At 40.8% G+C, this 20,333-nt stretch overlaps 1 protein-coding gene and 1 non-coding gene across 2 annotated transcripts in view; one reads left to right on the forward strand and one right to left on the reverse strand.

Moving 5' to 3' along the window:
- Positions 1 to 20,333, forward strand: part of Gnaq (guanine nucleotide binding protein, alpha q polypeptide) — a 255,837-nt gene that overhangs the window by 176,061 nt on the left and 59,443 nt on the right. The window contains exon 3 of the mRNA NM_008139.6: positions 7,273 to 7,427. Within this exon, the coding sequence (NP_032165.3) occupies positions 7,273 to 7,427 (155 nt within the window). The remainder of the gene's footprint in view (positions 1 to 7,272; positions 7,428 to 20,333) is intronic.
- On the reverse strand, positions 6,148 to 6,260 carry Mir496b (microRNA 496b). The gene has a single exon (NR_105832.1). It is a non-coding gene; the product is annotated as a microRNA 496b (primary transcript).

Consider the following 20,333-nt stretch of genomic DNA (forward strand, 5'->3'; position numbering starts at 1 on the left):
ATACTGTTATTTTCCAAGGTTAAGTATTCTTTCCTTCTTAGATCTTAACATAGCCTTCCCACCTCATCCTCTCTCAGGTGATATTTATCAGTCTAGTCAAGCTGACTATTAAAAGTAACCATCACAGATTTAAAAAAAGTTTATTTTTTTAAGAAATATGATTTGAAATATTTCAAGTGTACAGATTTTCTTAAATCATATTAGTACAATAAAACTTACTTTCTGATCCATCAGCAAATATATCTTTCATATATACACCACTCAAGTGTTACAGTATAGACCATTGCTATGACCATGTTCTCTGTAGAAGTATACAGTAACTTTTAACAGCTGACTCTTAACTCATCTTTTTGAAATTTGAATTCTTAAGAATGGCAGTTCTTTAACTCATTTGTTTTAAAGACATGCTTGGGTAACATGAGAAGGCTCTTATTCTCTTTTTGCTGTTCAGGTCCATTGCTCCTTGAAGGGCAGAGATGGGTTGTTGCCCTGTCTCACTTCATGTGTTTACTGGTGAGCAGTTTCTTGTTCTTCCAGCTAATGGGCTGCAGGACCACAGGAGCAGTGTGCTCCAAAATGACTTTTTCTTTGCCCAGATCTGAGAGAGTGAGCCATTCACTTTCAATTCTCCTGAAGAGTTTTAACTGAAATTTCACTGGCCATATCTCATGTGGAAAATTATAGAAATAATCCAGCCCCTCTGCAAGGCCTTGAGGGTGAGGTGAGGGTGAGGTAGCGTTTTTATTGTTTGTTCCTGTTGTTGGTTAGTTAGTTAGTTAGTGGGGGAAGCTTTGTTCAGGGCAATATGCTTTGTCTGTTTTGTCTTTCTGTTGTCAAGCAAAGTAATATCCCAAGCCAGTAACAACATACTTGGCTGGCTAATAAGATTTCAGGAGTACAGACATTACAATGACTAAAATTATTAGATTTTGTTTTTAAACCTAGTATTAGGAAATGAACCACATGTCATATGTAATCTTGGAAATGACAGAGGTGCATATCCTGAATCGGAGTTGACCTCTCTGCTGAGACAAAGAGTTGTTCATTTGTGCTCCTGTGCCATTGTTTGCTGGAAGGGGGGGGGGGGGGCAGGGTGTCTCACTAGTCCCTGCCTTCAGAGTCTGAACCACTAGTGCTGCAGCCCTGTGGGCAGACAGAGAAGAGAGGAGGCGAGGCGAGGCGAGGCCACAGATATCTGGTTGATTTCCAATGACCTAACGAGCACTCTTCTCATTTCAGAACACGTGTGTCAGATAGTTATTAAAATTCGAGTAATTGGTGTTTCACAAATATTCTGTATAGCAACTGTATAGCCAATGTCTAATCATTTTGAATATTCTTCATGAATATTATATATCTTCAGAGGTCTCCCTTTCCATTTTTTTTATTGTTGCAACTTTGTATAAACTCAAGATACTATTCATAATGCATTCCATCATAACCAGAAATATAATAAAGTACACGGTCATCGTCTTCCACTCAAAGGTCCGAGGTTGAGATTTTCTCTCCTGAAATCTTATAATTGCATCCAACATTATGCTCTTGGAAGCTGCCTGTTTGTTATTTAGTGCGGTAGCAAGTGTCTAACTTCCTATGTCTTCAGTACTGATTTGATAATGATACAGCCAAACACAAAACAGGCAAAGGATGAGCAAAGAACTAAACAGAAGTATTACATGAAAAGTTATACTGTTATGGTGGAAAAAGCAAAAGAACATTGTAAATGGTAAAAGCAGTCTAATGTATGTTAGGTAAACAGGCACAGGCTACAGAGCATCAAAGTCAAAAGGAAGGTTTTCCCTGAGCGGCAGCGTGCCTTATAGTGAAGTACCAAAATGAATATTAACAATGAAAATCTAATAATGTTAGAAGTGGACATTTAACAATGTTAATTGGTAAAGTCTTAATGCAATAGAGTAGAATATGATTCTTAAAACTTTATCTGATATTTTCTTGTCATAACATTTTGTATAACATATAACATATAAATTTTCCACTCTATCAGTCCTTAGTGGATTGGCTGGCATGCAAGAGACAAGTATCTATTGAAAAAAAGTAAATTGTTAAGTAAAAAAGTAGTTTTTTTTTAAATCTCCTAAGAGTTCATAGCCATTCTAATACTTGTAGCAGAAATCTTATTTCATGACACGTCTTTTTCTGGTAGCCCATGGCAAATTGTCTGCATTATAGATGAGAACACTAGACTTGAAGAAGGTGGCAGACCTACCCTAGGGCAAAAGACTGTATTTGAAAGAGTTAAGGTTGAAACCTTATTTTGTCTTGGGTTGTTATTCACGTTCTTTCTTTTTGCTACTGCTGTTGATTGATCCCTGCACTGCTTGAGGAGACACTTCATAGTCTACATCTCAGATCAACACTAAGAAGGCCATGGGAGCTGGGCTCAGAGAAGCAGGGATCCTGCCACAGGGGTTTGACTCTGCAGCTCTACTCTTCACTGGGGGCTGCAAGGGCCTTGTCATGTAGGAACTTGTAGTTTGGCTGAGCTGACAGTTGAATCAAAAGCATAGAGAGATGGTTCTATGTGAATGAGTCATTCATTCATGACACTAGCCAACAGTGGCTCAGTGGATCTTCTATATCATTGGCCTGATAATAGCCATAAAGAGATGCAGTGGGAACTGTGTATGCAGAGTACTCTAAAGAGGGTCCGCTGTCCAGCTACAAAGTCAGGAGGCGAAGCCTCTTAATAATGAGTTTATATCCATGTTTTCTTCAGGGTATTTGCAAATGATCAGTATCCAGTGAGCTCCCAGAATGGTTTGCGTTTGAGCCAAGGGAGACTTGGATGGCTTGACTGAGGTCACAGGGCCTGATATGCATGCTTTCGCACGGCTCCTGATGCTGGTCTTATATTTCTTTTCCTTTAGCCTTTGAGTTTACCACTGCCTCTATGAAAACTGTAATTTGGCCTTTGGAGTAGCAGGTGCTATCATTATTCCAGGTTAACATCATGGAAGACTGGGGGATCTGGAAACAAATTTAGATGTTGAACAGCTTATACAAGGCCATCCTCAGCTGGCACCAAGTGAAGGTGGGGTTGTAGCATAAGCTGTAATGCTGTTCCACTTCCGTTGAGCAGAAAAACCAAACCAAGAAGTCACTAGGATACTTTTTTGCAAGTTTGTTGTGTGTTGTTGTTGTTGTTTTTGTTGAGATTCAAATGCAAAAGGGAATAAGCAACAAGGGGACAAAATATTGTATGAATCTCAGTTGAGAATTAGAATAGACTGTCATTGATTGAGGTCCTTCTATTTGTGATTCAAAGTACTTGTTTGTAGTGGATTTATTTCCCTTTAAATGGAGCTCAGTTTTTGTGTCTGAAGGCTCTCAGTAAATGTGGAAATTACCTTTGGATTTTTCACTTCTGGAGTGTAGGAACTAGAATAGCCTGAAGCTCTCTTGAGCGCATAACAACTTTTTTGAAAATCCTTCTAGCTTTGACTATGAGGCCTTTTTATTTCATCTGAATGCTTGCCTTCAGTGGGTAGAGCAAGACCTGCTGTGGTAGGTCCTGTGTTCCATTTTCCCTCTGCAGAAACAACCAGAGAAATATCAGCCCATAAGATGTAGCAGCATTACATTGGTGAGTTATGTGGTTTACCTGTGGTCTTCCCCAGAACTCTGCCAGAGGTCCTGAAAATAGCTAACTGCTTCTCAGTGTGCTGCTCACTCTTGACACCGGATTGTGTGTACACTAGCATCTGAACACTGCCATCCATTCTTAAACATTGCCCCTCAGTATGCTTAACTGTATCTTAAAAGAGATTAGATTTTACGTTTTATTTAGTAGTGAACTCATTTTGCTTTTCTATGCAATATTCAATATAGAGAAGACAAATCTAATTTAACTTATTTATTATATTATCAGCAGTGACTTCTTTCCTTTTTATAGTAGCGTTTTAAAATTAATAATTGTTTAACAGCATTACTTATAACTTTTGCTATTTCAGAATAGACATTGGGCAAATAGAATAAAGGTTCTAACTTATCTTCCTACTCTAACATACTAAAAATATTTCTATGTTGAGAATACTGTTTACAAAAATAATGAGGATTACATTACAATGGGATATTTATATCAACAATTTTTAATTCTATGCATATTTTGTAAAACACTGTCAAACTTAAGAATTTTCATTGCAACCGTTTACATAAATGCAAATTATACTTGATTATATTTGAATCTGGTCTTGGGAGGCAATAAAAGTAACTTGGAAATTCTATTCTGCATAGAGGCAGCATGGGATTGGTGTGTGTTTGCAGGTAATATTCTTTTGTAGATGTTGCAGAGTGACTTCTTAGTTGTAGGTTTATGGCAGTGACAAAAATCTTGGGGCTTTCCAGATAGAGATTTGCCTGGCTACGTCTGTTTTTGAAAGGAGAATGTATTTTATCTGTTGAGTGTCTGCTCACATTTCCCCTCAGACACCACGTGCTTCATCTTCTCCTGCCAGCAGACCCTTCTCTTCTCTTGGCTCCTCACTTGGCCTCTCAGTCCACACTGCATTCCTTGCACATGTCCATTCTGTTGTTAGTTACATCAGTGAATCCTGTCTTGGAAGGACAAGTGTTGGGATTGGAGAGATTGCTCAGCAGTTGCAAGTTCTTGCTACTCTTCTTACAGAGGACCCACAGCATGGCTCATGGCTGTCTGTAGCTCTAGTGCCAGGGGATTCACCACCATTTTATAGCCTATGTGGACAACAGGCATGCATGTGAAGGAACCGACACGTGGGCAAAATACCCATACACATAAAATAATCACTAATATTTTTTAAAAGAAGGACAGTGTCATAATCCTTTAATATTTCTGGATTGTGGTGCATTTATAGTCATACTGTTCATGCATACAGGAGGTCTCTGTTGACTTGGTCCAATTGTCTTGCCTTATAGACAAGGAAAATCAGTTTTAAAATGGCAAACAGAGTTTCTGCTGCAGGTGGTCCTGTGGCTGAAATCAGACCCACAAGCTAGCTGGTTTGATTGGCAGCACTGCTTGGTTTCCATTCTTCTGCCCACCCTTGTGAGGTCAAGTACTTACTGAGATTCCACTAAATATTAGTACCCTAGCAAAATGAACCTGTCTTTGAACCTTTACATTATGGGAAAATGATACTAACACTCCCATACAAACGATACTATGCTATAATTCTGAGAAACTGGGTAGAGAGATCACCTTGAAACTATGGCTTGTAGGTACTCACTATATCCATATTGATGGATGGATGGATGGATGGATGGATGGATGGATGGATGGATGGATGGATTGGTTGACAGACAGACTAGACAGATAGAATTATAGATATAGATGATAGATAAGATGGATTGATGAAGGGAGGATGGAGTAGAAGAGCCCCAGAAACAATGAGAACTTTATGGTCACAGCTCCTTTCATCACTGTGTAGTCTAGAGCTGAGGTTAGCTAAGACATAATAATTAGCATAGAGCAAAACACTGACAGTCTGTGGTTCAAAGTACACAAAACCCACATTCTTTTTTTAATAATGCCCAAACTATAAGTCAGTGGTTCTCAACCTGTAGGTTGTGACCCCTTTAGGGGTTAAACAACCATTGGAAAACACAGATATTTACATTGTGGTTCATAACAATAGCAATTTTAAGGTTATGAAGTAGCAACAAACACAGTGTATGGTAGGGGTCACCACACCCTGAGGAACTGTATTAAAGGGTCACAGCATTAGGAAGGTGGAGAAGCACTGCTGTAAGTGATGACATATGTCACAGCCCCTGGGCAGAAGCTCTTTTTAAAACAGCCTTCTGGGTAGCCGCAGAAAGACCTCGGGAGGTAGGCTCTACCTCGGATAGGATGCAAAATTCCAGGCTGCTGAAGATGCTGGCAGATTGCCTAAACTGGGACGGAATGAATGCAAACTGAAACTGTAGGGATCTTTAGAGACAGATCCAAGCCAGGGCTTTTCAGTGGCTGCATCCAATTGTCTTGGTCAGGACTGACAACAAAGGGGATTTAAGTCTCAAATATGTTGAACTGCCTAAAGTCAAAATCAAAGTTAGTTATTATTGAAAAAAGGCCCTTTCTACTTGAAGACTGAGGTCTAGATGGGGTAACATAGATTGCATTTATTAACATTGTTTATGCTTAATACGAGATGAAAGGAATTGGCCATGTTGCAATCATGATAACCATTAACTAACCTCGTTGAGAATTTTTTTGTACAAAATCAGAATTGTTTCAGTAATTATCGGCCATCTGCTTCCAATTTCCAAATTAATTAGCTATTATATTTGTTTGTTTGCATACTTGTTATGTATGTCTAATTTACACATATCACATTTAGTGGAGCCTATTTTGATTAGTGTTATTAAACAATAGTGTCCTGAAGCCGGGCAGTGGTGACATATGCCCTTAATCCTAGCACTTGGGAGGCGGAGGCAGGCAGAATCTCTGAGTTTGAGGCCAACCTGGTCTACAGAGTGAGATCCTGGACAGCCAGGGCTCCACAAGAAACCCTATCTCGAAAAAAACAAAAACAAAAACAAAACAAACAAAAAACCAATAGTGTTCTGGCTACTTTGAAGACAAATGAAATTTGTTAATAAAATATAAAACTGTTATTTTAATATTGTTGAAAATTTTAAGTATCTTTGGTTTTTTATGCTAAATATACTGTACTGAAAATAGCAAAGCTCTGCTTGGTTACTAGAAGTATGGAATGGGTTCCTCAACTTGATAATGTAGAGATGGCAGATAGAAATATTTTGAAACATGGGGTATGCTAGACTGGAGAATTGCTACAGTTAAATCATCAAATGGTTCTTCTGGTGGTTTTATACCCCGTCGGAAAGTGAATTGTAGGGCCCACTGTTACTTGAGGACTCTGAGCTGCTGCTGGTAGCAATCCTCAGGCTGAGAATAACATGCAGGTGATTATAACAAGTAGTCAGAGTGGAGGAGGTAGCAACTGTCAACTGTGTTCGTGGTTATGATAACCAGTTAAAACAGGCCTGTATAGCAGGGTACTCCTGCTATCTTGATGAAAGAGCTTTGCTCCTGTTCCTTCTGATAAGCTTTAGCTTCAGATTTCTTTTAGAGGGGATGGTTTAAGGCTGAGTTCTCTCTAAGAAAAAAATATGAAGACATTATTACGAGCCAGTTTGAAAACCAGTCTATGAAGGTATCTCTTGAATTGTATACAACATAAAGTATGAGTTAAAGACTCAGTAAAGCAATGCAGAGTATTCAAATGGCTGCTGGTTTTGTTTCTTAAACAGGCTCATGCACAATTGGTTCGAGAGGTTGATGTGGAGAAGGTGTCTGCTTTTGAGAATCCATATGTAGATGCAATAAAGAGCTTGTGGAATGATCCTGGAATCCAGGAGTGCTACGACAGACGACGGGAATATCAGTTATCTGACTCTACCAAATAGTGAGTATCTGCACACCAGGCCTGAGAGACTGCTGCTGCTTCACTTCATGGAAATGCGCTCTGTGGTATTTGTGACGGTATAATCTGTTGTGTGAATGGTAATCAAACCTAGGTGCATAGACGTTACACGCATGTTTGTCTGTCAAACCCCTAGTGTAGGCATAATCATAAGGTGCTCAGGTCATACTGGGGACAGTATTTCTGGGTATGTGTGTGTTGTTGTTGTTTGTTCTTGTTTTGTTTTTTTCTTTTTTGGAGATAAGTCATAAGTATCCCAGGCTTGACCTCCCTGTACCCCTGTCTTCAACGCTAGAGTACTGTGATAGCAGGCATATCACTGTGCCAGTAGGAATCCCAGGGCTTAGACTCCATGCATAGTCGGCAAGTATTCTACAATTGAGCTGCACCTCAGTTCCAAGAGTATTTCTTTCACTGAGTTTTACTTTAGAACAAAAAAAAAAAAAGGGTGATCCAAGTGATTTGATTTTAATCACCCTGTTTCCTCCCTCAAATTGCAAGCCAGTGACCCACAAACCTACACACCATTGTATCTTGGGTAGATTTTGTTTTTGTTTTGTTTTGTTTCATTGTTGTTGTTGTTTTGTTTTGTTTTGTTTTGTTTTTTTAACTTGATATAAACCCTGGAACCTCAATTGAGAAAATACCTCCATCAATCATATCAGCCTGTTGGCAAGCCGGTGAGCCATTTTCTTAATTAATGACTAATGTGGGAGGGCCCAGCCCACTGTGGACAATGCCACCCCTAGAATGATGACCCTGGGGCTGTAAGAAAGCAGGTCGAGTAAGGAGTGTTCCTCTGTGGCTTTGCTGCAGTTCCTGCCCTGCTTGAATTTCCACCATACAGTGAGGGACTGTTACCTGGAAATGTAAGCTGAAATAAACCCTTTCCCTCCCAAGTTGCATTTAGCCATCACAGGAGGGCGACCCTATAGGAAGACCAGCAGTCTCAACTAACCTGGACCCCCAAGATCTCTCAGACACTGGCAGCCACCAGGCAGCATACACCAGCCAATATGAGACCCCCAACACATATACAGCAGAGGACTGCCAGGTCTGGACTCAGTGAGAGAAGACTTACCTAACCCTCAAGAGACTTGAGGCCCCAGGGAGTGGGGAGGCCTGGTGGGGTGGGGGTGGAGGGCTGGGGAACATCCTCTTGGAGACAGGGGAGGGGGCTGTGGGAGGAGGAGGTATGGGATGTGGAACAGTCAGAGGGTGGACCAGGAGGGGGATAAAGTCTGGACTGTAAAAAGATTAAATAATAAATAATAATAAAGATAACAAACGAAGTAAAAATTCTGATCTTAGTATTGGATGACATAATACTTAAATAAGCTAGAAATTACAAAGAAACATGTGTTTGATCGTGGCTTCTGAAAACATAAGACTTCCTAGTTTCTAATTCTTAGACCCTTGTCAACTTTCAAAGAACAATTATTGATAGATGGGTTTTCTTTTGCAGGAAGAGTTTTATGAGTTTTAATTTTGCATGCATTCCAGAATTATTGTGTGAGCTGCCAGTTAATCTCATGTACCTGGGAGTGATTTGCATCCGAGGGAGATCTGTTAATTCTGTCTTCAAATGTCCATACAGAGATGAAGTTCCCCGTGGGATTAATATCATCAATGTAGCCAGGAATCTAGATAGCTAAGATCTGAAACAAAAAGTGGGTTGTGTTTGTTTTGGATTATTTAGTTATCTAGCCAGATTTCCATCTACATTAATGATGTTAACATGCCATCCCTCTCTTACTTTGGCTCTGGTCAGACACAAGAAAGGGTGGGAAATATTTCTCATCCTAAAGCCTGTCCCTAACCTAGAACAACCTAGTGGACAAGAGTGGACTTCAGAGCAAACTGAGGGGCCTAGTGGCTGATGGATGTCCCTCGGTAATGCCTGCAAGGTCCAGGGCTTATGCATTCTCTTTACAGTGAAGTTAATTTCTGTCTTTCTAGACATTTGCATAAGACACGCCGTTATGGTTCTGCCATAGAAATGTTGCCTGAATAAAGTACTTTGATATTATCTGCTGAGTTTGAGTCATGTAATTCCAGACTTGACAGCAGGATTCCGTCTGTCCTTTTTAGCATGCGCTCCAGTATGTGCAGTCATCTGACGTGTGTGTTGTTACTGTCTGTCCTTCCCGCCCCATCCTTCTTCCACATCACCCTTCTGGTTCCGGATCCGTTACTTTCTGCCGACCTTCTTCACCCTTCCACCGGCCCTGCCCACTCCCTTCCCTCCCTCCTCATTCCCTGGTTGCAAGTCACTGTAAACTGAGTACATAGATAGAAAAAACGTGCATTCACTTCTTGTCTGTTGCAAATCCTGCCTCCTCTACCTTTGACCAGCTGTCTGTCTTTTACTTCCTGCCTCCTCTTTCCTTCTGTTTCCTTTGCCATTTCAGATTTCATCAGTGGCCCATGTTGAGCTGTTTATCCACCTCCCTCTTCCTGTCCGTTATGTCTCACCCTCCTGTTGTTTGCTCCTCCACCCTCACTGTGACTCTCCTCTCTGCTTCTCCTTTAACTCCCTTCTGCCCTGCACTTTGCTAGCAGGATCCTGTTTCAAAGTAACGCACCATGGCTCCGTCCTTCCCTCTCCTTCTTCCCCCTCTCTCTCCTCCTTCCTTCTTTCTTGTTCTAGGACTGCAGATTGAACCTAGAACCTTCTGCATTGCAACACGTGCTCTACACTGAGCAGAAGCCAGCCTCTGTTCATGCTTATTTTATACACTATCTCTTCCCCTGTCTACTTCTCTCTCTCTCTTTTTTCTTTAGCCATCAGTTATAATTATTCTGCCTATAGAGAGGCCTTGATAGCAGGGAGTCAAAACTCCAATATCTTAGGTGTCTACCACAGAGTTAAGTATCCACCAGAGTGTGGCTGTCCATGAAGAAGCTAATCTGTTGTTGTCGTCCCGTCCCTCGTCCCCCCATCCCCCCGGGGGGTCAACTAATGAAATGTTCCTTTTGCACGAAACTTAATCTCCCATGGAAATGCTCTTGAGACAGCCTCTGTCATCTCTCATGATAATATGTCAGGAAGATTTGTGGATTTTGAGACTTGTACCCATTACTTAATAGGGAATTTGCATGTTTCTGTAATGTTTGTTTAGGCCAAGAGCTGTCCTGGGCAGTCTTTCCACCTTAGAACGCCATCACCTTAGAATTCTGCCAGCGTGAGTTTAGCATAGAATCTGACCTGCTGGTTTGACAGAGACGATACCTGTGCCCTTGGCACAAGCTGATTGAAGTCCCCTAACTGATTGTTCTTTACATACTCCGACTTTTCTATAGTTCGGGAATAAGCTGACTTCCTAAGTTGCATTTATGTAAATGTATATACTTAGTTATTTTAGATGATGTTTTTGTGGAAATAATAAATTATAACATCTTGTATCATTTCATTATATATATCTTTGTTTAAAAATTTACATTTTTCTAAATAAAAGGCCCATAAATTATACCTAAAGCCAGTGAGTTCATGTTGAGACTCCCTGGGTTCTTCCAAAATGTCATTCAGATGGGGGTAATTTTAGGACTACAAATTTCATCTGGCAACTGTGTCTCTTAAGGCTTTTCTACTACTAAAGAGACCTGTTTTATATTTCATTGGCCTGCTGTAGAGTGGCCTGGATTCCTGATTCATCCTTTGTACAGGTTAGCTTGCTTCTTTCTTACAGGAGTTATTATACACCGGAAGTTAAGATTCAGACTCACGGTGAGCAGTGTAATAGAATGCGTTTTAAGTGATGTCACATTCTTACACTGTCAGCTTTCACTTTGTCCTTTTATGTCAATTCATAACCCTTGCTGGTAAATAATCCCAAAAGGATTTGTAATATAGTCATGGTACTAATAGAAATAATAATAATAGTTGTTATTGTTGAGGCAGGTTCTGGAACTTTTGTGGAGATCAGGCTATCCTCCAACTCAGGGAGATCTGCTTGCCCCTGCCTCTTGGGATTAAAGACATGTGTTACCACGCCCGGGCTTCTTACTACACGTGGCGCTTGCTCTGCTCGCTCTGTGGCAGCTTTGCTACTCAGCTGATGCTTTTGATTACCCTGAAATACGTCTCTCCTACTGGAAAGCTTCGTGTATTCTAATCTTCCATGGAAAACCAGTAATTTTCTGCATGTACTAAATAAGATAGCAACTGGGTCACTTATTATCCAAACCAGGCTACCTTTAGAAGGAATAACCAGCTGCTGTGCTGACAAAGTGCTGTCTGTCGGGTAGACAGGCATGTGGCTTCTGCTAACTAGAGGAAACCTAAGGGGTTATTTGGTGGATGTCCTTCCTTCTACTTCTGTGGAAGTCTTTTTTTTTTTTTTTTTTTGTTTTTTTGCTTGTTTAAGGAGAACATAGGTGACTCCTGGTAGCTGTTTAAGGTAAGTCTAGAGATCCTGTAAATCCCTGGCTTATTTTCACCCCTTTCTGGGAAACCCATTGCAGGATTATTGCTACACCAGTGTCTAGGTACCTGGGTGACCTGCTCATCTTGCCTAGGGGAGGGATGGTGGTGAGAATTCATGCCATCTTCTTCCTCATCTATGTTCTGGACACTCTACCTTTTTTTTTTTTTTATAGCCAGGTAGCCTTTCCAACAGAAATAGGCTGTTACATATCACATCCTGGTATTGTTCTAGCAACCACAAGGATAGCACAAGGATACAGGTTCCATAAGCCCTGCTCTGGTGGTCTTCATAGAATGTAAGGAGCCCTCCTTCCTCTGATGTGTTTGAGATCATTGTCCCCTTGTTTTCTTCTTTGGTGTATGTTCCTGCTGCACCTTGTCTCCTTTTCTCTCAGTGGATCTTTGCTTTTACCTTTATATTGGCTGTTCTCCTGTTAGAAAATATGTAAATCTCAGATTTCTAACTATGTGAGAATCAGGATCTGCTGTAAACATTTGCTAAGAGGTTGGGATGTAATCACTTTCTCCCTAGAATTCTTCTGGAGATGAGACTCCATGCAGGCCACATGCCAGCAGTCCTGGAAGTAGAGACCAAGCATGATCTTCTCTTTTCTACCTGATGAGCTCATGTTCACCCTTGAAGACCCAACTAGGAGTCACCCTTTCTGAATATCTGACCTGGTACCAAAGATAGCTACCATGTCACCCGTCCTAGCTCCTTGTACATATGTCTGTGTGTTCTCAGAACACTCACCTCTATTTTCAGTACCTGACAATGACTGCTAACATTGGGCCATCACATCACTAATTTCTGTTTTCAACCACTTTCATACATACTCTTCTGGCAGCTACTGATGGACTTGGAAGCTGAAGGGCTGGGACATGTAAGCCAATTTTCCCTGTTGTTTTTAAAGGTCTGAGATCTCAAAGGTTCTAATCAAAACAACAGTAGCTACTGTTTACTAAACACTTGGTCTGTTACACTCTGTGCTTAGTCATTTCACGTATTATTCTGTCTCATTCTGAAAGCTGCAAACAGTGGAATTATAAGTATTTTTTATCCTTTCCTTATAAAAGAAAAACTGAGGACCCAGGAAGACCGGGAAACCTGCTCAGGGTCACATTGTAATAAATGGTAGGAATCTGAGTTGAGATCAGATTTTCTTGTTCTAGAGCCCATAGCCACTATGAAATAACAGGTTCACAGCGGGTGGGTGGAAGGCGGAGGGAAGACAATGTACAGATAGGCATTTGACAGTTGTTAGACACATGCATCGTTCATATGCTACTAGATAATATCACTGATTGAGCGCTTTATAAATCATTCCATGGGATATAAATTATTGATGTTTACTGGTGATGTCTAAAGTAGTTTCATAATATAAGGTTAAGAAGGAAGAAATGCATCAAGCTTACTAGAAAATGATCCTGGAGAATTATGATCGTTCTCATTAAAACATGGCAGAGGCAGGCAGATTTCTGAGTTCAAGGCCAGCCTGGTCTACAAAATGAGTTCCAGGACAGCCAGGGCTATACAGAGATAATACACTTACGGCACAAGGGCAAGTAGCAGTGGGAGAAATGAAGAGATGAGGAATTTCAGAAAGTGGGTAAACACTTTAGATAGGTTTGAAAATGTTCTTAATTTGGTGCATTCTTCAGTTTTACAGAATAAGCTGATCAAAAGCAGTATAAGATCATGAAGAATTTTGTAGATTATTTTATTGACATTTTCATTATTGATTAAAAAACCTGAAGGCTCTGCGAATCTTTAGAAAAAGAATGCAATAAGTAGATGGCTATAAGTTTTCTTTTTTTTTTTTTTGCCGGGGGGGGGGGGGGGTGTTCACTACCTGGTTTAATATTCTGAGGCATCAGGTCAAATGAGCCCACTTTCCACAGTACCAAAAGTTCCCTGACAATAGCCACAGGACACACATCTCAAACACATTGAAGTATAGGGGAAAATCCTCACACTGCAACCTTAGGCTAAAGACTGCTGCATCTGGGTTTGCCTTCATCTCCTTTTACAGAGTCCCCTCTAGGGAGGTCAGACAACTTTGAAAGTTTCCATGTAGTCCATAGTCATAGTACATGAGCAAACTTGCTCTTTGGCACACATCAGCTGGATTTTGTTTGATTGTGACCCTGAACCAATATATCATCTTTTATTGGATTGATTTTAAAATGCAAAAGGAATTTCAGAAATAGGACAGTCCATCAGTTGTCTTAAAGCCAAAATATTGAATAGAAGTCCCTTTCTAAGAAGTCACTGAGTCACTGGACAATGATGGCACATGCCTTTAATACCAGCACTTGGGAGGCAGAGGCAGGCTGATTTCTGAGTTCAAGGCCAGCCTGGTCTACAGAGTGAGTTCCAGGACCGACAGGGCTACACAGAGAGACCCTGTCTCGAAAAAAAAAAAAAAAGAGAGAAGAGAAGAAGTCACTGAGTCATTTTTTTGAACTTTGGACCCCTGGGGTATGATGTGACTCCTCTGGCCACCCTGATTTACCTCCTTTTGAGGAAGGAAACAGCATGGTACGATGAGCCTCTTGTGCAAACATCAAGTAGTAGGCGCAGTTCCCCCTGTTGCTCATCAGAGCATCCTGACAGTGTTCATTCTGGAGCCGGAAGTAGTAACTTCAGCCTCACTCTCCTCCAGCATGGTGAGTGATATTTAATGCTTAAGTTCATTTCTCATATTTGAGTATCTTTGATTCCATTATAATGTAGACGGTCTGCTGTCACATAACTGCCCCTTAATAGTTGCAGTTCCTGTCTCCTCCACAGACTCTACACGGAAAGATGATGTTCTGAGCTAAAATCTTCAGTGTTGTCACTGCATAGTGTGAATGAACAGCCTGCAGGAAAATTCAGCCTTCCGTGTATTTTTATAAAATTTGATTAGAGCATAACTGCACGCATTCATATGTACATGTCTGTAGCTGCACACATTTATATGTACATGTCCGTAGCTGCTTTGGCACCTAATTGGCAAAGTCGGGTCATTAAAACAGTGACCATATGGATCCCAAAGCCTGAAATGCTCACACATCCATACATAGGGTGAAATTCTTCCTATAGAACAATGAATGTTGGTAGACAGCTTGCACGCTACTTTCATGACTTAGATGGAATTCTGTGAAGACTGGTGTTCTGAATTAACACAGAAGTAAGTTTTAGAGTGTTGAGAAAATAGTTGGCTTTTGTTCCTTCAGCTTTGTCCAGAAACATTTCGTGCCACCCTGAGGCCTGATGAGGAGTGAGTCCCAGAGCTCTGGATTGAATGCCCCGCCCCTGCCCCCAGCAGTGCCTGTACACAGCACGGAGTGTCTAGTACTAAAGATGAGGTAAATGGCCAGAAATGTTCAGTAGTTTCTTTGGCCTTTGAGAATGAGAGCTGTTTTCTGCCCCATCTTGATGTCTAGTGCTTGACTGATGGTGGCTAAGAAGACTGTAATTGGGTTAGCGTTCTGTAGGAAAGATTTGATTTTGTAAGATAAAACATGCTCCCAACTTGTGACAGCCCTGCCCCCAGCATAGATGAACAACCCAGGAGCCTTGCTTTCTTCAAGGGATCCTCAGAGTCTTTGAGCCTCCTTCCTTTTTGGCTCACTGCCTATTTAGCAGCCTTCGTACCTGACTGGCGGACTCTGATAATCTTGGTCATTATTACTGTATCTTCTCAATTTAAGACAGTAAACTGAAAGGCTAGTGGAATTGTTTGATGGTTAACAGCACTTAGAGCTTTTGCAGAGGACTCAGGTTAAGTTTCCCATATGGTGACTCATAAGATTATATAGTAACTCAGGTTCCTGGGGATCCACTGCCCTCTTCTGGATTCCGAATATGTGCAGGCAAAACAATTCTATACATAAATAAATCAATAAATGAATAAATCAATAGGTTCAATGTTGTCTTGTTATATGTTAAGTCAAATTAGGATGGCCCATCCATCAGTCTCTGGACATGGTCATCATGCTTGAATGTCAGGGCCTGGTGCTACAGAGTAAACCTCTAAGTTAAAATAATATGGCCTTAGGAAACTGGCTTGTGTTTAGAGTTAGCTCTCAGCTGTGGTCAGTGGGACTTCTCATAGGCCCATTGTTCATATCACCAGTGGGTATGTGCAGTACAACTGTACTCATTGCTACAGTACCACTCCTTTAGGAAGGGATTTAGGTCTTTTATCATTTGGTTCATTCCCACTTTCAAAGAAGTTATTCTCTGGTTTACCATGGACTTTGATTAAAAGGTATTAGTTGAAAAACTAAGAAAATTCTGTGCCATTTCTGATTTCTTTACTCTTATTTCTTCTCTTTTCTGCCTCTAGCATCCCCCACCCTTTTGTGCACATAATTCCCTACTGCAGTTCATGATCACCTATCCTTTCTTATTACATTCTTAGTTAGCAAGTTACACTTGGGTACTTAATTGTTTCTCAATTGATTCATCTGTACTATCTTTGCTTCCCAGGTAGTCTGACATCCCTAAGGCAAAGAAGTATATTTTAATGTATTTTCATACCAGTTCCTTGTGCCAGCCACCAACTCCCATCAAAGACACGCGGAATTAGAATTTAACATAATACATTCTCATTAAACAGGTATATGTTATCTGAATTAAGCATAGTCACTGCACAGCAAGGCAGATAAGAAGCAACATTCTATTGTTTCTTGGTGTTTCAGAATTGGGTCAGAATTAATCAACACCCTTGAAAGCTGTCTTACAAGAAAATAAATTAGAAAAACTCAGTAGGGGAACTAAGGGCCTCTTTTGCCTTCCTCTGTCTCTCTCTTTGGATTTTGTTGTTTCCTTTTGTTTCCTACTTAAGAGACAGTCCATTTGTGTTGCACCAGTACAGTACCTCAGGCTCCCTGCCACAAACAATCCTGCTTAGCTCCCCTCTCCCCACCCCAGTAGTAAGGGCTATAGGTGTGCATTGTTGTGCCTGGCTGTGTGTGTATCTAATACAGGCTTTGTCTGTTTCTTTGTGCAATATAGTTGTGAATCTGTTGCTCTTGGCCTTGTCCTGGACTCAACACTGGGGTCTGCCTGGCACACAGAGTTGCTCGGTCCCACTGGTCTCTTTGATAATCATTTTGAACAGTATGTATATAGAATTAATATGTTGAGTCTCTTTCCTAAATGCTAAGTTCTTTTCAGGATACTCAGGATATTTGCTAAGGGGAAAAAATACTTTGTGAATTGTTGTAGTTCTTTTGTCAAAGAGAGTCGGGACCCATTCTCCCTTCCCTTTCTCTTTACTGTGGAGATTACTCTCCCCTGAGATAACGTTCTGAAGAATCGGGATCCATAACACTACTTTGTGGCCTTTGCCTTGCACTTGGGATTTCCTATGAAAAGCAAACAACGTTATGTCCAAAACTACCCGTAATAAATGCTACCGGTCACTGAGCACTAGCCATGAGGAACGCTTACTTCCCTTTTACCCACTGAGTTCACTTGAGACGGGAGTGCTTGTGTAATGAGTAACTGCATTCAGCTAACAAGCTGAACCAGATTCCTGGCCAATCAGATCAGAGGGAGGAGGGCCGCTCCATCCAGGCCTTCAGACCTGGGTTGCTTTGAACCTTGTCTCAGGGTAGTAGATTTCAGAACTGTCACTAAACCATTTTTTAAAGGTCTCTCTAACAATGTTCCAGTGGTTTGGTTTTTTGTTTTGTTTTTTTAACTCTTTTTCTCTGGAATTTTGTGCTCATCCAGCTCTGGACAGAGCTGTGTCTGGGCTTCTTCCTTGCCTTCGCTGCTTTCTGACAGTCAGATAGGATCTCATGGCATGATCTAGCTTTCTACTCCCAAGGGACTGGGCCTCTCACAATGAGGTCTTGTTAATTTTTTTTAATGAAGGCGACCTAGTTTTTGTAACCTTCTTTTTAATAATTAAAAATATGAAGCCTACCCAGCATCATTTTTCTGTGCCACGATTTTATCTTCATATCGAACTTGAACTGCAAATCTGTAACATGGCAGCCTTGCCATGGAGACACTTAATAGGGGTTAAAATCCCCCAGTGCCAAATATCTGCCCAGTGAGCATGCTGTTAATGCCACAAGGCACTGTTTTATCTTGTGTTTAGCTGGGTTTGCATCACATGCCAGAAACTTCTTTTCTTACTTACTACCCACAGGTCCTTTTTTCTTAATGGTGTACTTGCTAAGGTCTGTCTATATGCCTCTAACTTTTTCTTTAAAACTTTTTTTTAAAAAAAGCTAGTTCACTTATATGTTGCCAAATCTTATTCTGGGTTGCTTTCATTTAAAACTGGGAGGGACAATTGAGTTGTTCAAAGTTACTCTTATGCTCACAGTAGCTCAAATTTGCTATGGACAGACAATCATTAAAATTAATGATCACTTAGAATCATATCCCAAGCAAAAAAAAAGTCAAATTTAATTTGATTTGGTCATATTATTTTACCGAAGTCTCAGCTTTACTCTTTACTTTTAATAATTCAAAGCATGGGTATAGCTCCTTTTTTCTAAACTTAAAACTTTATTGTTTACAGCAAGAGATGATCCTGAAGTTAATTGTAACAAGAAAGCAAGCTAGTGGGCGTGGCTGCCTTCATCCACTCATGTATTCAAACATGCTACAGGGAGATGTTTGGGGATTATTACTTGGAATTTTATGATGACTTAACCCAAATAAAATCTTGGGCAAACTCCTTGCATAGCCCATGAATTTATCCAAGAGCTTTCATATCTTTCGCTTCTACCATAAAGCTGTAAGTCTAGTGTGCCATTAAACTCCAGGTGACTCTGTTGCTGTGGGAGAGGAACTGTGAGATTACTTTAGCTCTTTCTTTGCCCTCCCTTCCTTTTACTGAAAACCAACAGAACCCTATATAACTTTGCTCCATTCAGGAGATTCTCTCAGACATGTCTGTTGATCGGGTCAGCCTCCTCGGTTGTCACTGGACTGGATAGAAAGCCAGGGGAGAAGCTGTACCCTGGTGAGTGTGGTTGTACCAGTTACGTCATCCCGTGGACAGGGCTGAAGTCAGGAAGCATATCTCTAAATGAAGTTAAACCAGTGCTGCCCTTCCTCTGTTGTATTGAAATTTGTCAGTCGTTTTAATTCAGAATTTAGTTTTTACATAATGCAGGCGAGCTATGTCCCAGAAGTGTAATCACATAAGGATGGGTAGCTAACAGCCCCTTGGCTCCTGGGCTGGTTCCTAAGGAGTTCTCTACTTGCCTAGCCATTGCGCATTTCTCATAAAATAGTTTTCATTTGAGCAACACACTGAGCGTATGTTCCGTGGCTCCCTGCCGAGTGCTGGTAAAACAGCCACAGAAAAAGCTAGTCATGGACCCTGACCACTGAATCTGAGAGCATGTGGAAGAAGGCTAAATATGTTTAATTAACAAGTTCCAAATTATTTGGTGTCTTAATATAGCAAAAAGTCATCAAAGGCCTATAAGATAGGAGTAAAGAGGACTTAAACAGGCAAACCTACGTTTTCTAAAGCACTCTTAGATGTGGCTTATCTCCCAGATAATTAAGTCCCATGTATACCATGACTTCTTCCTGTCTCTGACATCAAGGAAAGATCTTCCGCCAGCTACCTTTTACACATGCATTGCCTTGGCAATGTGCCTGTGCCATCACCATAGCAACACTCTCAGAATGACCTCAGCAGCCACTCAGAGTCAGTCTTACAAAACAAATTATTTCTATAATTAACTCTCTGAATTTACTCTGTAATATAAATTTGCTTAAGCCCTGGTGCTTCTTTTTAAAAGGTTAAATGAATGGAATAATACAACAGGAACCCACCCACCCCCCATTTTCCATCAGTTTTGCTGAGAATATGAAGTATTTCAGTGGAAAATAAAGAGATTAGATATTACTTTATTCCATCCAAAATGTGGCAGGCACAAATGAGGAGGATATACGTAGTACACTAGAAACCCCACTTCTGGGGCTACAAAGTAAATCCCTTCCCCCAAGCCATTATAAAGTACAAAACTGCCCCGAGCTCTCCTGAGTCCTGCTTGCTAAGCCATGGTGGGACATGAGACGCTGGAGCTGGGGCACGCAGGCACAAGCTGCCCACGGTGGCCTTTCCTGAGCAGTGAGAGATACAGTTCTCAGTTGTCTTTTCTTTTCTGCTTCACAAATTGTGTCTTCAGTATTTCACCTTCTGAGCCATTCCATAGAAAAATAATTATATAGAAAGACTGTGCCTCTTTTGTTTGGTTGGTGAGTTTGTTTGGTTTTGTGTTGCTTTTATTTGGAGGGGGTGTTGGGGATGGTTGGTGTTGGATGTAGGTGTTCTATGCTGCAACTAATAGAAACAGATACTATTCAGCCATTTCCTTTTGCTAAACTACAGTAATTTGACTTTCTACCTCAAATGAAGTGAGCCTTTCCCTTCCCCAGCCCACGGAGACAAAGCCAGACTATCCAGCAAGATCATCCTTACTTTTAA

This window comes from Mus musculus, chromosome 19 (assembly GCF_000001635.26).
Source record: "Mus musculus strain C57BL/6J chromosome 19, GRCm38.p6 C57BL/6J".
NCBI classification, from domain to species: Eukaryota; Metazoa; Chordata; class Mammalia; order Rodentia; family Muridae; genus Mus; species Mus musculus.